The 19,621-nt window shown below is 34.3% G+C and overlaps 1 protein-coding gene and 1 long non-coding RNA gene across 3 annotated transcripts; both read right to left on the bottom strand.

The window, feature by feature from the left end:
- Positions 1–406: 406 nt before the first annotated feature.
- Positions 407–1,457, bottom strand: LOC107903282 (uncharacterized). The gene is made up of 5 exons (XM_041115404.1): positions 1,437–1,457; positions 1,178–1,288; positions 983–1,089; positions 581–842; positions 407–421 (listed from the first exon to the last, which is right to left on the bottom strand). The coding sequence occupies exons 1-5, from the start codon at positions 1,455–1,457 to the stop codon at positions 407–409; spliced, it is 516 nt and encodes a 171-aa protein (XP_040971338.1).
- A 447-nt stretch (positions 1,458–1,904) lies between these two features.
- LOC107963467 (uncharacterized) lies at positions 1,905–2,762 on the bottom strand. 2 transcript variants are annotated; one of them, XR_005928585.1, is made up of 4 exons: positions 2,653–2,696; positions 2,514–2,606; positions 2,332–2,398; positions 1,908–2,062 (listed from the first exon to the last, which is right to left on the bottom strand). It is a non-coding gene; the product is annotated as an uncharacterized lncRNA (long non-coding RNA). The 2 variants fall into 2 exon arrangements; XR_001701929.2 differs by having other exon boundaries at positions 1,905–2,062; positions 2,514–2,762.
- Positions 2,763–19,621: the final 16,859 nt, after the last annotated feature.

Raw genomic sequence — 19,621 nt, 5'->3', positions numbered from 1 at the left:
TTGACAAATGTTGGTGAGGCAAATTCATCTTTTGCACAAGGTAACTTAATGACATTTACTCGAGCAAAATCAGAATATAAAATTGGTGAATTCACTCAAGGGTATGTCAAGTACATACCTATATCTAACGCTCAACAATTACATCCAGTTATAGATGTGGAGTATCTTTGCTTTTCTAAACTCAAAATCAATACTTGACATTGGTTTGCTTAAAAAATGTAAATAGTAATAATGTCTATCAAAATATCAACAACAACAATAATTAGAAAGGTTTGAGAGAAAAATCCATGAAAAAGAATTAATATGGTCATTCATGTGCCAAAGAAGTCCTAAAAAGTGCATTTATATGAAATAGAAACATTGGAAAATCAGCCTGTTTACTGCTGGAATTAAGGTAAATGATCAGCTACACAAAGCCAGCCTAGAAAAGTAAATCAACAATATAAAGACAAAAGATGAATTTTTCAATGAAAATATCCATGAGATTGCACATTTCTCATCTTGAAAGTTATTAAGACTATTATGACAGCTCAAGATACAATCTATTAAATATATGCATAAAACAAAGTCAAATCAGTACCTCTAGGAAATCTAAAGTAGCCGAGGCAGAATTGAACCCTGTTCTTGGATCTTGACTAGAAATTCTTTCATTGCCTGTTTCTGACAACCGGCTTCTGAGTTGCTTTATAATGTTGTCCTTAAGTTCTTTGTTTGAATCCTTGGTTTTACTTGAGAATTTCTCCAGACAGTTGAATTCAAATACTAAAGCAAGAGCCTCACATGCTGCTGCACATAGTGCTTCATCGTTACTGTCTAATATGTTGGAGAAGTATGTAATTGCCCTGCATCCAAATTTGCAGATCTATCAATGACATTTCAAATTTGTTTGTAGATGGAAAACAAAAAGAAAGACGATAACTATCTAGAGGTTGTAATTGTTAAAAATTTACAATAAATGAGACTTTTTAATTAAAAGGCTCACCCTTGCCAATTTTTGTGACTTAGCCTCCACCCATCAATGGTAAAAAGAAGAAAGGACCAAGCGGATATCATGACAGTTAAAATGGCTAGTGAATCTTTCCTTTCAATCTGATGAGACATAGAAGGAAACCTATCCTTTTAGGCTCCAATTTAAATTACAGAATATATAGATAAAAATATCAGTTAAAATTCATACACTAGAGTCAGTTCCAGGATTAATTAAGTCCCAAAGTAACTTCATTACTGATTCAGTCTCATCCGAGTTGCTTGCACCGAAAAATGTAACAACAGTCAAGCAACCAAGAATCTGCGCAATACAAGAAAAACCATACATCCAATGCATATGCATAACTCTACTATATGCATATATATATTCAATGCATAACTGTTTGACTTCATTCATTCAAACAACTAGCATTGGTTTTCAACATATTTTCACAAAATTTCCTTCTTACCACATTATCATATAATTTCATGGCAAACATTAACAAATCTCCCTCTAGATATACATATAATAAACATAATTATCACTTATCACATTAATCAAAAACATAGGATTCGGATGCTAGCCGCAGTATAGAAGCAATATTTGAAAACGAAATTTCATTATTTTTCCTACTGAAAACATGAAACACCATCAAGATACATCTAAAAACACAAATTACAATTGCAGGTTCATATTGCTTACAAGCTTCTGATTTGATGTTTTCAGGAAAAAGCAAAGATAGCAATGACAGCTTTATGATGTTGGAAATCTATGAGAACTTGAAAAAAGATAATGAAACTTACTATTTCTCCTCTTGTCAATTATCTTATTTGACTAAAGAGATCAAGTAAAACCCCAAACTTCTACAATTACTGCAAAGTAAATGTTAACTACTGCATAAACTCTAAACTTTTAATTATGCACTTCTGGAGAAGTTCAAGTTCTGAAGCCAATGGTTCGAAAATACTCAGCTAACATACTTTCATCAGTTCCCTCAGGTAAATTACAAACATAGATGGAACCATTTGTAGGGTATCCTCTTCCTGAATTGCTTGCCATAGTTTCTTCACCTCATCAAAATCCTTCTCGAAAGTTCTAAACAAAATTAAATGCTTCGCTAAATTTATAATTAGAAATAAATGTAAAAAAATGCTTAATTGATACTGCATAGTGGCATTAACAGAAAATATTATAAAATTTATTAATATTACAACGAAATAAACACAGATAGAAAAAGAAAAGATTGGAGCTAAATCAAAATTTTAAACTAAATAAATTAAAAACACTAAAATTTAGGATAATCGGAAACATAGATAAAGATCTGAAGCGTAGAAATTAAAGGAAAGGAGACAAGCTATTCTCACTGGTAGTAGAGGCGCAGGCGGCGGTGCTGGAAGTTCAAATATGTGAAAGTGATGACATTTTTCGTTCCTGATAAAATGAAGAGCAAAAACGTAGGAGAAGATGGAGCTGAGGGCAGAAATCGGTTTTAAGTTTTCAAACGTAAGAAGGAAAAATCAATGAAGAAAAGAAGTAAACAGATTACCTCTGCAATCAATGGAAGGGAAAAGTCGGAGAGGATGAAGCTTGATGAGGGCAGAAAAAGATTACCTCCCTTCCCGCTACTGTTTCTCAGTCGCTGCAAGAAGCGGAAGAATGGTGAAGCCCTTTGGCTGCCAGCATACCTTTGGCTGGAAGAAGATGAAGGCGAATCGATTTGGCTGGAAGAATATGTGAAAACGTGAAGGCGAATCGATTTGGCTTGATTTGAGGATATGAAATCGATGGGAAATTTTTTGGGAGAAGAAGGCAGGCTATTTTGGTCTCAAAATTAAAAAAGAAAACGGTGAATAGCTATTACAAACTAAAAGCCCAGAATACCTATTACAGCTGTTGAGGGAATAGGCAAGGAATAGCAAAACTTCCGAATCAGTAAATGGTGAACCAAACGGCGTATTGGGTGGGGCCACCGAATCGGGGTGTAATGGCTAATCCATTACACCCAACCAAACATGGTGTAAGTGTATTGATACAATCCTGGTAACTTTGAAAGTGATGTTGTCACACATAAAAAAATGTAACATCCCAAATTTTTAGTTTAAAGTTTGTAAAATTATTTCAAGATTGATTTTTTGGCTTAATTGTAACACCCCTAACCCGTATCCGTCGCCGGAATAGGTAAAGAGGCATTACCGGACTTGAAACTCATATCAGAACAGTAAAAATTTTGATTTTTTTTTTTGAAATAAAGAACATTCCTTTAGATAAATACTAAAGACAGTCGGGGATACAATTTAAACTTCTATAAGTACACATTCAAAAGATGCCATTTTCGCATGGCTTATATACATTAACCAAAATATTCTTCTGCTACTGGTCTATTCTACATATGCCATAAAATAACCCAAAACATAACCACACCAAGCAGTGGATAGTGATAGTGTAATAAGTTACTGACGATCCCCGAGTCTGTAGATTCCAAAAGAGATCTATAAAACAGAGGAAACAAAGTAAACGGAGTAAGCATTACAATGCTTAGTAAGTTTTAAACAGTGTCAACAGATAACAATCAAATTATAACATGGTTGTTCCTATTTTTTATTTCACTCTTCCTTTGGGTATATCATCCCTTTACCGAATATGCACATCTCATCATATACAATAGGCAGATAAACTTTCACATAAAAGTGAGCTCATGTAACATAGATATATTGTATAATTTCACATAACCTTTCACACTGATCCGATGCCGCATAATCATAGGAATAGTCTCATAGATTGCTCACGTATGCATCACATAATTTCCTTATGATTTAGTTCAAATCAAGCTCACATATAAACTCGGAGTACATACCTGTTTAACCTTTTGCATTGAATATATTTATAAGCAATTCTTATTGCAAAGTCTTATAGCTTTAAACTCTACTCGGATTATCGGCGAGACCTTTAGCTCAGATGAAATCTCCAGACGAAGTCAGCGGGTCTTAACCCGGACTAGTCACCACATATAGTCATCGGGTCTTAAATCCTGGAGTTACATCACAAAGTTTCATGCATATTTATTCACATGTTACAGCATTCACATCGACTATCATATTTGTAATTCATTTGCCTCATCAAATATCTAATAAAACACACCTTCCACAGTTTGTCATTTGGCCACAGTATATATATACACTTTCACGTTCATCACATTGGCCATTCGGCCTTATCTCATATATACACATTCACATTCATCACATAAAATTCTGAATCAAAATATAAATTTTCATATATTCACATCACAATTATCCAAATATACTTCATATACCACATAAACTTTCATGTATACACTTTGTCTTGGCTGAATCTACATCTATCATTTTCCAATGAATAATTCAATTTCAAGCCATACTATCATTTCATATTCGAATACTTATAAACTTACAATTTCACAATTTTAATATCAAAGATCCATCTAACACTCATATATCATTTTATAATGTCACAAATTAGAATTCACGTATGGGTTTAATCAATAGCTTATGAGCAACTAAAACAAGTTTTATCAATGTTTACAACATAATCACATATTCCCTACAAGTTGTTTTCCTGAGCAACAGTCGTTAAATTATTTTTAACTGGAGCTACGAAACTCCAAATGATGTGCTGTAAATTTTCCATGAAAATAGACTCGTATATCTTCTATCCACAAAATTTTCAAAAATTTTGGTTTGGCTAATCAATACCAGATTTTTCTTAAAGTTTACCCTATTTTACTGCTTGACTATTCTGACTACTCTTCACTAAGAATTGAATTTCTCATTGTACAGAATTCAAAATATGTTTTCGTTTATTTTGTTTGAAACTAGACTCATTAAGGAGGCTAAGCATATAAATCTTATCTTATAATCATTTTTGTACGATTTATAATGATTTTCCAAATACTGGACAGGGGATTTCGGAGCCATTCTGACTCTGTCTCACACAACTTTAAAAAATCTCATTATCGGCAACCCTTTTACTTACACGATTTCTGTTATACGAAACTAGACGCATCAAGCTTTAATTACATAATCTATTCAGCCTTTAACTCAATTCCCACAATTTATGGTAATTTTTCCAAAACACACTACTGCTGCTATCCCAAGTAGATTTATACAAATTTACTCTGTAAAGTTCTCATTCACATATTTAAAACATAATATCATATATGTCATCATTTAGAAAAGTCATTGACCTTAACGTATATACTTAATTCATATTCATCCCATTTAAAAACTTAAAACTTACAAAGGAATCAAACTCAAATACTTAAGAACTTACCTCGGAAGTTGTCGAACGATTATAGATCGACTATTCGGTTAGGTAGCTTTTTCTCTTATCCGAATTAGACTCCCTAAGCTCTTGAGCTTGAATAAACAAATTTAATCTATTACAAACCAATTATACAAACTCATGGCCGAATATAACAAGAAGACTAACTAGATTCTACTAGCCACTCATTGCTCTATTATTAACCTTACTTAATTATAAACACATTCGGCAACTACCTCAACCTTATTTAATACAATTAACACCGAATTCCTCATGTAAAAAGTACCATTGCCGAATATCATTTAGTTCACAAGGTCCTAATTTCAAAAATTTGACAAGCTCATACCCATTTCCTACTAATTCCATCATTTTAACACATGTACGGCAAAGCTAAATTCCATTCTTCCATTAGTTTGCATTTAACTAAATCATGCCTTAATGTTAAGTACATTCGACAATGGTGCAAACATCAATTAACAAACAAACATTATCAACCCATTTTTATTACACGTTTTCCCCAATTTAACACCCCCAAATTATCAAACTTTAACAAGTTTAAAACTCATCTAATGACCATTTATAAACTAAAACATCAACCATTCAAATTCAACTCATCACAACATGGCCGAATACCCATTTCTCCTACTTTCATTCTAAATAAAATTTTATCAAGCTTCCATCTTCATTTAACTATGTACCATTTAGAACTATCAATACTTTACACCCTTTAACAAATTATAATCAATTGCCAAATGCATCTTTGACAATTTAAACCACACAACTCAAATTCTTACAATTTAAGCTTAGAAATTTCTATTCATGTAAATTTTAGCAACATGGAGTCCATTAAACACTCCAAATTCCATTTCTAGTACAGCTTTCACATTCAAAACTCCCCCCTATAACCGAATGTTCCCAAGACATCACTTTCAAAGATAAAATAAGTAGAAACATGGGTCAAGGAGGGTACCAAGCAAGGAACTCAATTCATCAAGATGAAGCTCAAATAATCAAGAAATTACCTTGAATTTTAGACCTCCATGGTCGATTATCCAAAGCCTTCTTTTCATTTTACCAACTCTAACCACATGCATTACTCAAGCATAACATTTTCATATTCGGCAATAGTGTGACAGCCCAAAATTGACCCTAGTCGGGGAGTGGTTTCGGGACCGCTAAACCGAGTCACCGAAAGGTTTGAATGTGATGTTTATTGTCTAGAATATGTAATCATGAATGTGTGAAAATTTCAAGCTTCGATTTAGTCGATTGCATGTGAATTTAGTCAATAGGACTTATATGAGAAAATTTTAAAATGTGATAGGTCAATGCATGAGGACCTATTAGTGCATGTGGAAGAAAAAGGGGACTTGCATGTCAAATTCCCCCTCCCTAAATAGTAGTGGCCGGCCATGACAAAGTGGATAGGCAAATGGTGATGGGTAAAACATATTATAAAAAGTTTATGACAACATGTTGTGTTAAGAACAATAAAATATGAGGGGAGTGGGAGGAGAAACCAAAGTTGTTTCATCCTTGCTCCCCCATTTTGCTGAAACTAGAAGAAAAAAAAAAGGCTTCATCCTCTTTGCTCTTCTTGACCGAAAAATCAAAGGAAGAAGAAAGAGTTCTCTTGCTTATGTTCGGTTTGGATGAGGATTAAGAAGAGGTAAGTACCTTGAAACCCTTGGAAAATTTTGTATAAAGAAGATGGTTAGTTCAAGTTCTAATCATTCCATGGCTTAAGTTTTGATTGTTAGGAGGTTTGATGTTTGGGCAAGTAGGTTGATTTGAGCTTTCGGTTGTGGTTGTCAAGGGAGGAAATGAGATTTTGTTTGTCTTCAACAATTGGTTGGTAAATAAGTGTTAAATGTGAGAAAATTTCGTTTGGGTAATTGAAATAAATAATTAGAGGCTTATTATCAAAAGGTTTCGGTTTGATATCATTTTTATAAGCATAATTAGTTCAATTTGATAATAAGGTATGAGGTGATAAGTAAAATTTTCATGGTTGTTTAGGTTTAATGACATTCGGCTATGGATTAAAAGTGTTAGCTAATTCGGCATAAGAGTATAAATGTTAATCACTTTATATTTGAAGCCTTGAAGAATAGGTTGTGGAATATTAAAGTGTTGAAGGTTAAATCTTTAAGCTTGGTTAATTTGGACATTCAGCTATTCTTATGACATTAGATACAAGGGTATGAAAGGTTATATATATATAAGTTTAATTTATTCATGGTAACTTGGCATGTGGATTGGATATATGTTAGTTAATACATGCATTTGGAAGTGATGTGTTTAATAATTAGGTATACGGTTTGGTTTCATTATTGAGTATAAGGGTTAAGTGTTTAAAATTGCCTTTGATGTATACATGTTTATATTGAAATATTAAGGCTATGATAGCCTATTGAGGGTTGCGGCCAAAATATTCAAATAGATCGGTGTGAATGTTTGAGTGATGAATTTGACTCTTGTGTCGAGTTGGGATGATATGTGTATTTTTATAAATAACTAGCAAGGTAATTAAACTAGTTGATTTGTTTATTTAAGCTCAAGAACCTAAAGGAGAGGCGTCCAACAAGGGGAAATCGAAGGTCATCGAGTAGCCGACTCGGAATTATTTTACCCAACATAAAGTAAGTCATTAAGCATGTAGTTGGTATCATTTCAAATGGTCATAATGTTTATGTATTGATGCTGAATGGAATGAATAAATATACATATATATATATGCATGTACGTATGTGATGATGAAATTGTTGAATGAAAAGAGGTAAGATGTACTGAGTTGTTGATCTCGGCACTAAACGTGCGGGTATAACCATTTATGACCATGAGATTGGCGCCAAGTGCGCGGGATTAAATTGTACAGCACTAAGTGTGCGATTTGACTATGTTGCACTAAGTGTGCGAAATGAATATGATGCACTAAGTGTGCGAATTGACCATGCGGCACTAAGTGTGCGAGTTTGACTATGTAGCACTAAGTGTGCGATTTGATTACGTAGCACTAAGTGTGCGAGTTGATTATATAGCACTGAGTGTGCGGACTCAATATACATTCGTGAATCATTATGGACACTATGTGTGCGACACTATTGAGTCGATCGCGGACAGCGGATCGGGTAAGTGTCTTGAGTACATGGCTAATAGGTGCTATGCTTATACTTGGTGTTGAGCTCGGTAAGTTTGAACCTATGTGACAAATATACTTGAAGTCACGTACATAAAATTTATCATAGGATGGGTGAAAGGCCGTTTAGTCGTTTGATTGTAACGAAAATAAATTGATTTATGAAAATGCCTCAATGTCCTATTGATGAGTATATGGAATGTGAATGCATGAATTGATATGAAACGGAATCGATAGGTTGGAGGAACTATGGTATGGTTCGGTATGGATGGAGTAAATTGTCTCGTTCCATTTTGTTTCCTCTTGTGATAATGTTATTGATGGATGGTAGTGCATTGCTTATGACTTACTGAGTTATAAACTCACTCGGTGTTTCCTTGTCACCCATTATAGGTTGCTTGGACTCATCTATTTTTGCGGGGTCAGGCCGTCATCGAAGTCATCACACCGGATAGCAAGTTTTGGTACTTTCTTCTTAGTTGGCTTAGAAGAACATTTTGGCATGTATAAGCTATTACGTTGTGTTTGAACTTTGGCATATAAACTTTAAGCCATGCGAAAATGGCACGAATGTTCGATTGAGTTGGATCAAGGGTAGGCATGAAATGGACCTAGTTACTTTCGTAACAGATGCTGGCAGCAGCAGTGTCATGAGATTGAAAAATCACTAAAAATAGTAGGAGTGGAATTAATTGATGAATAAATTATGTAATCGAAGCTCGATGAGTCTGTTTTCATGAGGAAGTAACGAAAAGATCATATGGGCAGTATATTAAGAGATAATCAGATTTTTGTGGGACAGGGCTAGAACGGTTTCTGGATTTCCTGCTCCGACTTTGGAAATTCATTATAAATTAACCAGAGATAATTAGGGGTCGTACCATATATATACAGATTCCTCTCTGAGTCTAGTTTTCATAGAAACAAACAGCATCAGTATTGAAGCCCCGTGCAGGGAGATATCCAAGTCGTAATGGGCAAAGGTCAGTGTAGTCGACCCCTGCAACATGGGAGACTTTGACTAATAAACTGTACTAATTGGCCCAACCAAAAATTCTAGAAAAAAATACATAGATGGGCACATGAGTCTAGTTTCTGGGAAAAATCACGAAACTGATTTTCGAGTTACGAAACTCAAGATATGATTTTTAAAACAACTGGTACACAGATTGGGCAGTGTCTGGAAAATAAATTTTATAAGGGGTTAAAGTCAGTTAACACCTCGTGTCCGACTCCGGTGTCGGTTTCGGGTTCAGGGTGTTACAAATAGTATCAAACTCAATAGCCGATTCTTCCCACTTTGTATCTATGCACCTATTTGATCATTCGTTTAGTTCAAACACCCATACACCAAGATTCATCCAATTTAACATGAAACAAAAACCTAAATCCTCAATAGCTACTATGGCCGAAAGTTCTAGTCTTCCCAAAATCAAAATTCCTAACATGGGTTACCTAAAGAACTTGGTAACTAGTTCAAATTTTATCAAAAATTTCAAGAATAAACATGAATTTCATACCTTAATGAAGACTTGAAATGGCCGAATGGCTCCTTTCCTCCCAACTCCCCTTCACTTTCGGCCTTTTGGAATGAACAAGGTGAACACTTTGTTGTTTTCACCCACTTTCTATATTTTCTTTTCATTCCTTCATGATATTATGCCATTTAGCTAATTAAAGTTAATAGAAAATTCATATTTTATTGTATAATTTGTAGCATGGCCGGCCACTACCTATAGTTTGGCTAATTTGACATGCAAGTACAAGCACTTTCCAACATATATTAATAGGCCACTTTAGCATTTGGCTAACACATTTCTAAATTTTCTCATACAAGTCCTATTTAATAAATTTCACATACTATATACAAAATTTAAGCATGAATTTTTTTTCACACATGCATATTCATATATAATAAGCATCAAATATGACTGTTAATTATTTTTATGACTCGGTTTTGTGGTCCCGAAACCACTTTTCAACTAGGGTCAATTTAGGGCTGTCACAATTCTCCCCCCTTTAGGGATTTTCGTCCCCGAAAATCTTACCAGCAAATAGGATAGGGTAACTTTCTCTCGTTGAGTTCTCTAGATCCCACCTAGTTTCCTCAACTCCGAACTTACGCTTCAGTGCTTTAACTAACAAAACTTTCTTAGTTTGATCATAACAAATCACAGAGATCCACAGAATTGACATTTACTCACTTACTTTTCATTTCGGTAATAACGCACATAGGTACAACACAATTTAACTCACCGGTCTGAACCTACTAGGTATAGGCTCGAACCCCACACACAGGTTCTAAGCCTACTTAACCCAAAGCCCGAATAAACTTGACAGCCATCAACTAATTTGGCTATTAGCCTAGTATACAATTCACCGGTCCCAAACCTACTAGGCACAAGTTCTGAATAACTCAAATATATATATATTCATTTGGTTCATGACAACACTCATTTAAGATCTTATAATTTTTTTTATACATATAACTTAGATAATCTTTCACACACCCATCCATCAATAAAACACTATCAATAAGAATTTAATACTATCCTTTATCTTCGGCTATTTCAAGTAACCACTGATACAGTAGCTGAAGGTTTTAAATTCTCAATTCAGCAACATATATAAGCTGATACAAGATTATGTTAACATCTTGCATCAATATTTAACTTAACTTATTTCCAAAGGAAAAATCAACTTCCACGTACCTGAACATTTATTTCATTTAGCAAATTCTTTCATAGTTAACGTTACCCGTATACAGTCGAATAAGCATAAAGCCTAATATAATATACTGGCATGAGATTCATTCTAGCACATAACTCATATATCCAAAATTATCACCATTCATCAGAAATTCTTACCAACTTTCAAATGTCGAAACTTAATCGAAATAATTTCTTGAACATGATTAACAAAATAGTGTTTATTCACAATAGCACATATAACTGCATATACCGAGAAACTCATATTTATAATATATATATCACATACCTTGTCAATTTAATGTCTCGAACTTATTTCATTACCAATTTAGCACAATGTTGTATAATCTCTGACTCTAATTAGTTCACCAGTGTTTAGTCCGTTTAACGAATTTTCTCTTTAAGTCTTACTTACTATTACAAATCAATGCCATCGTCTCACACGAGGTCATACATGATTTCGTACACATAGTGCTCGATTGAAGAACTCGCACACATAGTGCCTCAATTACCAATCTCACACACATAGTGCTCGATTGAAGAACTCGCACACATAGTGCCTCAACTACTGATCTGGCACACATAGTGCTTGGTTGAAGAGCTTGCACACACAGTGCCTTATAATTTCAGCACGAATGCCTTCGAGATTTAGCCCAGATATATCACTAGCACGAATGCTCTTCGGGACTTAGCTCGGATATAACACCAGCACGAATGCTCTTGGGACTTAGCCCGGATATATCCCTAGCACGAATGCTCTTCGGGACTTAGCCCGGATATAACACCAGCACGAATGCTCTTCGGGACTTAGCCCGGATATAACACTAGCACGAATGCTCTTCGGGACTTAGCCCGGATATATCACTAGCACGAATGCTCTTCGAGACTTAGCCCGGATATAACACCAGCACGAATGCTCTTTGGGACTTAGCCCGGATATAACACCAGCACGAATGCTCTTCGGGACTTAGCCTGGATATATCACCAGCACGAATGCTCTTCGGGACTTAGCCCGGATAAATCACCAGCACAAATGCTCTTCGGGACTTAGCCCGGATATATCACTAGCACGAATGCTCTTCGGGACTTAGCCCGAATATATAACTCTCAATTCTCATGTACATATACATATATAACAATACACTTAGATAAACACCACAACATGCTTATCGACCATTCAACTTTCAGTTCCATAGCCACATACAAAGATCACATTTATAGTCATAACACTCATTCAAAATTGCATCACTTATACCCTTATAATTCAATCCAAATCAAAATTCAAATACGAGTACATGATACGTACCTGATCAACTTAATAATTTAAGCATATCCAAGTGAAGTTATATCGCAAATTCTCATAGTCAGAAGCTTGCTACAGCTCGATCGGGATCAAGATTCATTACAATACAACAAACACATTTTAATAGTCAAAAATCATCACACTATCATTTTATCACTTTATGGCATGTATAAAAAGACTCACGCGTCCTACGTTAGTCCTAGAATCGACTAAACTGTAGCTCTGATACCAATAAAATGTAACACTCCAAACCCGTATCCGTCGCCGGAATAGGTAAAGGGGCATTACCGAACTTGAAACTCATATCAGAACAGTAAAAATTTTGAATTTTTTTTTTTGAAATAAAGAACATTCCTTTAGATAAATACTAAAGACAGTCAGGGATACAATTTAAACTTCTATAAGTACACATTCAAAAGATGCCATTTTCGCATGACTTATATACATTAACCAAAATATTCTTCTGCCACTAGTCTATTCTACACATGCCATAAAATAACCCAAAACATAACCACACCAAGCAGTGGATAGTGATAGTGTAACAAGTTGCTGACGATCCCCGAGTCTGTAGCTTCCAAATGAGATCTATAAAACAGAGGAAACAAAGTAAACGGAGTAAGCATTACAATGCTTAGTAAGTTTTAAACAGTGTCAACAGATAACAATCAAATTATAACATGGTTGTTCCTATTTTTTATTTCACTCTTCCTTTGGGTATATCATCCCTTTACCGAATATGCACATCTCATCATATACAATAGGCAGATAAACTTTCACATAAAAGTGAGCTCATGTAACATAGATATATTGTATAATTTCACATAACCTTTCACACTGATCCGATGCCGCATAATCATAGGAATAGTCTCATAGATTGCTCACGTATGCATCACATAATTTCCTTATGATTTAGTTCAAATCAAGCTCACATATAAACTCGGAGTACATACCTGTTTAACCTTTCGCATTGAATATATTTATAAGCAATTCTTATTGCAAAGTCTTATAGCTTTAAACTCTACTCGGATTATCGGCGAGACCTTTAGCTCAGATGAAATCTCCAGACGAAGTCAGCGGGTCTTAACCCGGACATAGTCAGCACATATAGTCATCGGGTCTTAAATCTCGGATTTACATCACAAAGTTTCATGCATATTTATTCACATGTTACAGCATTCACATCGACTATCATATTTGTAATTCATTTGCCTCATCAAATATCTAATAAAACACACCTTCCACAGTTTGTCATTTGGCCACAGTATATATATACACTTTCACGTTCATCACATTGGCCATTCGGCCTTATCTCATATATACACATTCACATTCATCACATAAAATTCTGAATCAAAATATAAATTTTCATATATTCACATCACAATTATCCAAATATACTTCATATACCACATAAACTTTCATGTATACACTTTGTCTTGGCTGAATCTACATCTATCATTTTCCAATGAATAATTCAATTTCAAGCCATACTATCATTTCATATTCGAATACTTATAAACTTACAATTTCACAATTTTAATATCAAAGATCCATCTAACACTCATATATCATTTTATAATGTCACAAATTAGAATTCACGTATGGGTTTAATCAATAGCTTATGAGCAACTAAAACAAGTTTTATCAATGTTTACAACATAATCACATATTCCCTACAAGCTGTTTTCCTGAGCAACAGTCTTTAAATTATTTGTAACTGGAGCTACGAAACTCCAAATGATGTGCCGTAAATTTTCCATAAAAATAGACTCGTATATCTTCTATCCACAAAATTTTCAAAAATTTTGGTTTGGCTAATCAATACCATATTTTTCTTAAAGTTTCCCCTATTTTACTACTTGACTATTTGACTACTCTTCACTAAGAATTGAATTTCTCATTGTACAGAATTCAAAATATGTTTTCGTTTATTTTGTTTGAAACTAGACTCATTAAGGAGTCTAAGCATATAAATCTTATCTTATAATCATTTTTGTATGATTTATAATGATTTTCCAGATACTGGGCAGTGGATTTCGGAGCCATTCTGACTCTGCCTCATACAACTTTAAAAAATCTCATTATCGGCAACCCTTTTTGATACGATCACGGCTTCCCATAAGCCAAGTCCAAGCCGAGATCCGATGGTGCTACCTCAAGGGCCGATCACAAGGGCTCGTGCAAAACAATTTAAAGAAGCTGTTATAGCTTTAGTTCAGCATGTGTGGGATGATGTCAATGCTAGACCTATCGAACCAGTTAGTGGCCATTTTGGAAATCCATGCCGAACTTTTCTACAAGTTCATTTCAGCTCACGAAGCTCACCTTCAGTTCAAGTTAGCTCCCATGTAGCTCCACACCAGCTCATTAGCTCGGGACCAGCTCATTATTAGCTCACGAGTTTAGGCCCAGCTCGGGTTTAACTCATGAATTAACCATCAGCTCATGGAGTTCACTTTGAATTCATTTGACTACTATTGAATTTTTAATTAATAAGTTCAATAATTAGTTAATTAATATCCTACATATTAAATTTAGTTCACATTAGTTATATTAAGTATGTCTTAAAAGTATTTATTGATGATAATTAAATTTGTCATAACCGAATTTAATGTTGATATTTGTGTTCACATTAGTTTGAATTAATTATGTTCATATTTCTTGTAGGAACGCAATGGACATATGGAGATTAAAAGCAAGCATGAATTTTGAAGGTGCATGGACGGTTGGGGGGCTTGAATCTCTTAGGTACATGTTCGGCCAAGTGCATGTATGACCATATTCAACGTCTTTAAGGTTCATGAATGTTTCCATTCATGTATGGTGTGCTATCTCTTCATTCTCCAAGGTGACCATTCGGCCAAAGGGCACTCACACATGCATGAAGATAGCTTGGCCAATTAGCTTCCCCATGACTCTCCTTAATTCGTTCACACCTATGTTCACATGGCAAGACCATTCGGTTCACCTTGTTCACACTAGAAGACTCTTCAGCATTCGGTTTCACACATATGATGGCCCTTGGAGTGTCCACAATTAATTCATACTTTTTGGCCAAACATTGCTTCATTTAACAAGGTTGGCCGAATCTACAAGTGACCATTGGATTTCATGCATTCACTTTGAGTTTTCTTAAGCATGAAGATGCATTCATCCACCATTCCCAAAACCGAATCTGGTCATGCATATTAAGAGTTTTTTTTTCTAGAATTTTCTTTTAATTAATGTGTAAGTATGAAAGGCCATTCGGCTACCTAGACTTAGGCTTATAAATACTTGTTCAATTTCCATGTAAAGCACTTTTTGAAACTTTTGTTAATGTTATGCTGCCAAATCGTGAGGCAAACTTTTCTTATATTTCGTTCAAAGATTCGTTTGGCGTTCCTAGCATTCTAGTTGTGTCAACCGTGTTCTTTGTCGTACCCGAACTTATCACTATTCATAGTGTGGCATTCAACATACTGAGGTTCCTATCTTGTTAGATAGTGGGTCGAGGTTTCCCTTACCAAACCTATAACCGAACTCAAAAGGCTAAATCAACGGGTCGATACCATTTCGGTATTTGGTTCTTGAAAGTACCTTTAGTAGTTCAAACCCGTTCTTTCTTTTTTACCTAATCGAACCTAAACCGACCAATTTGTTCATACCATTTTGTTCCTACCCTTTTGTTCCTACCATTCCATTCGTACCCCTCTTTCTACTCTGACTATACCTTCAACTCAACTAATCCTAACGTAACTTCTCGTAGACGATTGGGCAATCTACATACGACTCGACTCTTCTCGAGACGGTTCGTATCACTTTTACTTACACGATTTCTGTTATACGAAACTAGACGCATCAAGCTTTAATTACATAATCTATTCAGCCTTTAACTCAATTCCCACAATTTATGGTAATTTTTCCAAAACACACTACTGCTGCTATCCCAAGTAGATTTATACAAATTTACTCTGTAAAGTTCTCATTCACATATTTAAAACATAATATCATATATGCCATCATTTAGAAAAGTCATTGACCTTAACGTATATACTTAATTCATATTCATCCCATTTAAAAACTTAAAACTTACAAAGGAATCAAACTCAAATACTTAAGAACTTACCTCGGAAGATGTCGAACGATTACAGATCGACTATTCGGTTAGGTAGCTTTTTCTCTTATCCGAATTAGACTCCCTAAGCTCTTGATCTTGAATAAACAAATTTAATCTATTACAAACAAATTATACAAACTCATGGCCGAATATAACAAGAAGACTAACTAGATTCTACTAGCCACTCATTGCTCTATTATTAACCTTACTTAATTATAAACACATTCGGCAACTACCTCAACCTTATTTAATACAATTAACACCGAATTCCTCATGTAAAAAGTACCATTGCCGAATATCATTGTAATATCCTGAATTAGGGCTTAATCGGAATAGTAGTTTTGTGACCACAAATCCGAGATAGAAATAATTATTTTATAATTATTTTGATGAATATGATATGATTGCATGATTGTGTGAAAATTTCGTGATGAAATTCTATGCCTAAAGTGCTTAAATTGAAAGTAGGGACTAAATCGAATAAGTTGCAAAAATTTGCATTCTAGAAATTTTTAGTATGAAATTGTTTTGGAATATTAATGAGGAGGTCTTAAATAGCAATTTGACCAATTTTAAGTTCATGGACAAATTTAGGACATGGAAGGACTTTTTGGAAAGTTTAGTAGTAAGGGTATTTTGGTCATTTAGTTATTAAAATGAATTAAAAACAAAATTAAAAGCCAATTTTTGTCCATCTTCTTCATTAGAATGAAATTTCAAGGGTTCTCCATAGCTAGGGTTTGTTTCAAGCTTCCAAGATCCATAGTAAGTGATTCTAAGCCCCGTTTTTAATGATTTTTACGTTTTTGAGATCCCGGTAACTCGATAAAGCTTATGTTACCAATAATTTAACCTAGGGTTTATATTTGGAAAAATACCCATAGGTAAAATTTGTGTATTTTGATGTTTTATGATAGAATATGAAGTTTTAAATTATGTTAGACAACTTGTACTACTCGATTTTAAGCAAAAACGAGAAAAAAAGGGTTTAATCGGTAAAAATACCTAATAGTCACATGTACATGTTAGAGTGAGAATTTGATGTTGCCATAGAAGAGAAAAGTGATCAGCATGTTGTAAAACATAAGAATAAGGAATAAAATTTAATCCCGAGCCTAGGGGCAAAAATGCAAATATGCAAAAGTTTAGGGGTAAAATTGTAATTTTGCCAAAATTTGAGTTAAGGATTAATTTGATAATGTGAGTATTAAATAAGCTAAATGTGTTATTTTAGATCAAGAAAGACGTGGAATCGACCTCAATCGAGGAAAAGAAAAGATTGTTGACTAAATTGCAAAATGTTTGTATTTTGGTACCAAGGTAAGTTCATGTGTAAATAAAGTAGCATAGTTGTTATTTTTAAGTTATTGATGTTAATTATATGTTATGCTGAATTTTATTATGAAATGTATGCTTTGTGGTTAATTTCAAATAATATGTAAATTATGTGAGCTACTTGTTAAATATAATTGTTACCGAGTATTGATTTCGGCATTCTACGGAAGACGGCAAGGATAAGTGTTCGAGGAAAAAGCCCGTTTGAACCTTAGGAATAGATTAGGATACAAGTGACATGTCACTAGGATGGTTGAGCATCCGAACTCGTTGAGTTGAGTCCGAGTTCACTTATGGATGCGAATGTCCGAACTCGTTGAGTTGAGTCCGAGTTCGTGAGATGTAACTAGGCATCCGAACTCGTTGAGTTGAGTCCGAGTTCACTTATGGATGCGAACGCCCGAGCTCGTTGAGTTGAGTCCGAGTTCGCTTATGGGCGGGTTACATGATTGCTTGATTGCATATATGACACTTATGTGCAAGTTATCCATGTATCCGAATTATATTCCGATGTGTTCAACAGGTAAAGTTCTACTCAAATGGAGGAATATTCGAGATGTAAAGAGACGTATTGGTAAGTGATATGAAATGGATATTTTGGACAGGTATGTATTTAACCCTCGGGTTGAGTATTGATACAACCACGATAAGGTAATAAGATGATGAAAAATGATTAAAAATGTGATATGTGTTTTAGTGATGCATGCTAATGTTGATTGGTATGACTGTTTGTTATGTTACTTATTATTTGCATATGAACTTACTAAGCATTTATGCTTACTCCCTCCTTCTTACTCATTGTAGTTTTGGACAAGCCAGCTCAGGAGTCGGGATAGGTCGAAGGCTCAGTCACACTATCCGGAAGACTTTTGGTAATGGCTTGTAAATTTAAGTATGACATGTATAGCAATATACCTTTTTTGTGTAAATGATCTTATGGTATGGTGATGGAATGGTTGAGGAAATGCTTGATAATGATAAATTATGAAAATGGTTAGTTTAGATTATGTTTGATGTAAGGAAAATTAATAAGATACTTAGTGCATAAAAACTCATAAAAGGGATGAAATTTGCCATAAACAGGATACTGCAGCAACACTGACGCGAGTTTGAAAATTTACTAAAAATCATAGAAATTGAATTTGGTGATGGAATACAGATCAAATTGAAGATTATTATGTATAGTTTCACATGAAACAAATGAAACAAGTAAAGGAATTATATGTTAGAAGATATTTGAATTTTAGTGAAACAGAGTCATAGCAGTTTCTGAATCCCCTATTCCAACTTTATAAATTCACCATAAATTGTAAAGATATAATTAGGTGGTGTATTTTATATTATCAGAATCCTTATTGAGTCTAGTTTCAGGAGAAATAAACCTCATAGTCATATGAATTTTGTACAGAGAGAAATATGGTTCGTAGTAAACAGAGGTCAGACTAGTCATGTCCTAAAACAGGGGTAACTTTAACTAATAAACTGTACTAATTGGCCCAACCAAAAATTCTAGAAAAAAATTAGTAGATATGTATATGAGTCTAGATTCAAGAAAAATTTACGGATCTTGATTTTGAGTTTCGTAACTTGAGATATGATTTTTCTTGTGACTGTGATGCAAGTAGCTTAAAAGCTGTGAATGTAGAAATAAATAATCCAAAGTTCTAAATATGTTAAATTAAGCTTAGTAACACCTCATACTCGACTCCGGCGACGGTCTCGGGCGTGGGGGCGTTACAATCATTTAGTTCACAATCTCATAATTTCAAAATTT

The sequence above is a fragment of the Gossypium hirsutum genome, chromosome A06 (assembly GCF_007990345.1).
Source record: "Gossypium hirsutum isolate 1008001.06 chromosome A06, Gossypium_hirsutum_v2.1, whole genome shotgun sequence".
In the NCBI taxonomy this organism is placed as follows: Eukaryota; Viridiplantae; Streptophyta; class Magnoliopsida; order Malvales; family Malvaceae; genus Gossypium; species Gossypium hirsutum.
Note: the sequence above shows the minus strand (reverse complement) of the source record. Positions and strands in the feature narration are given on the sequence as shown.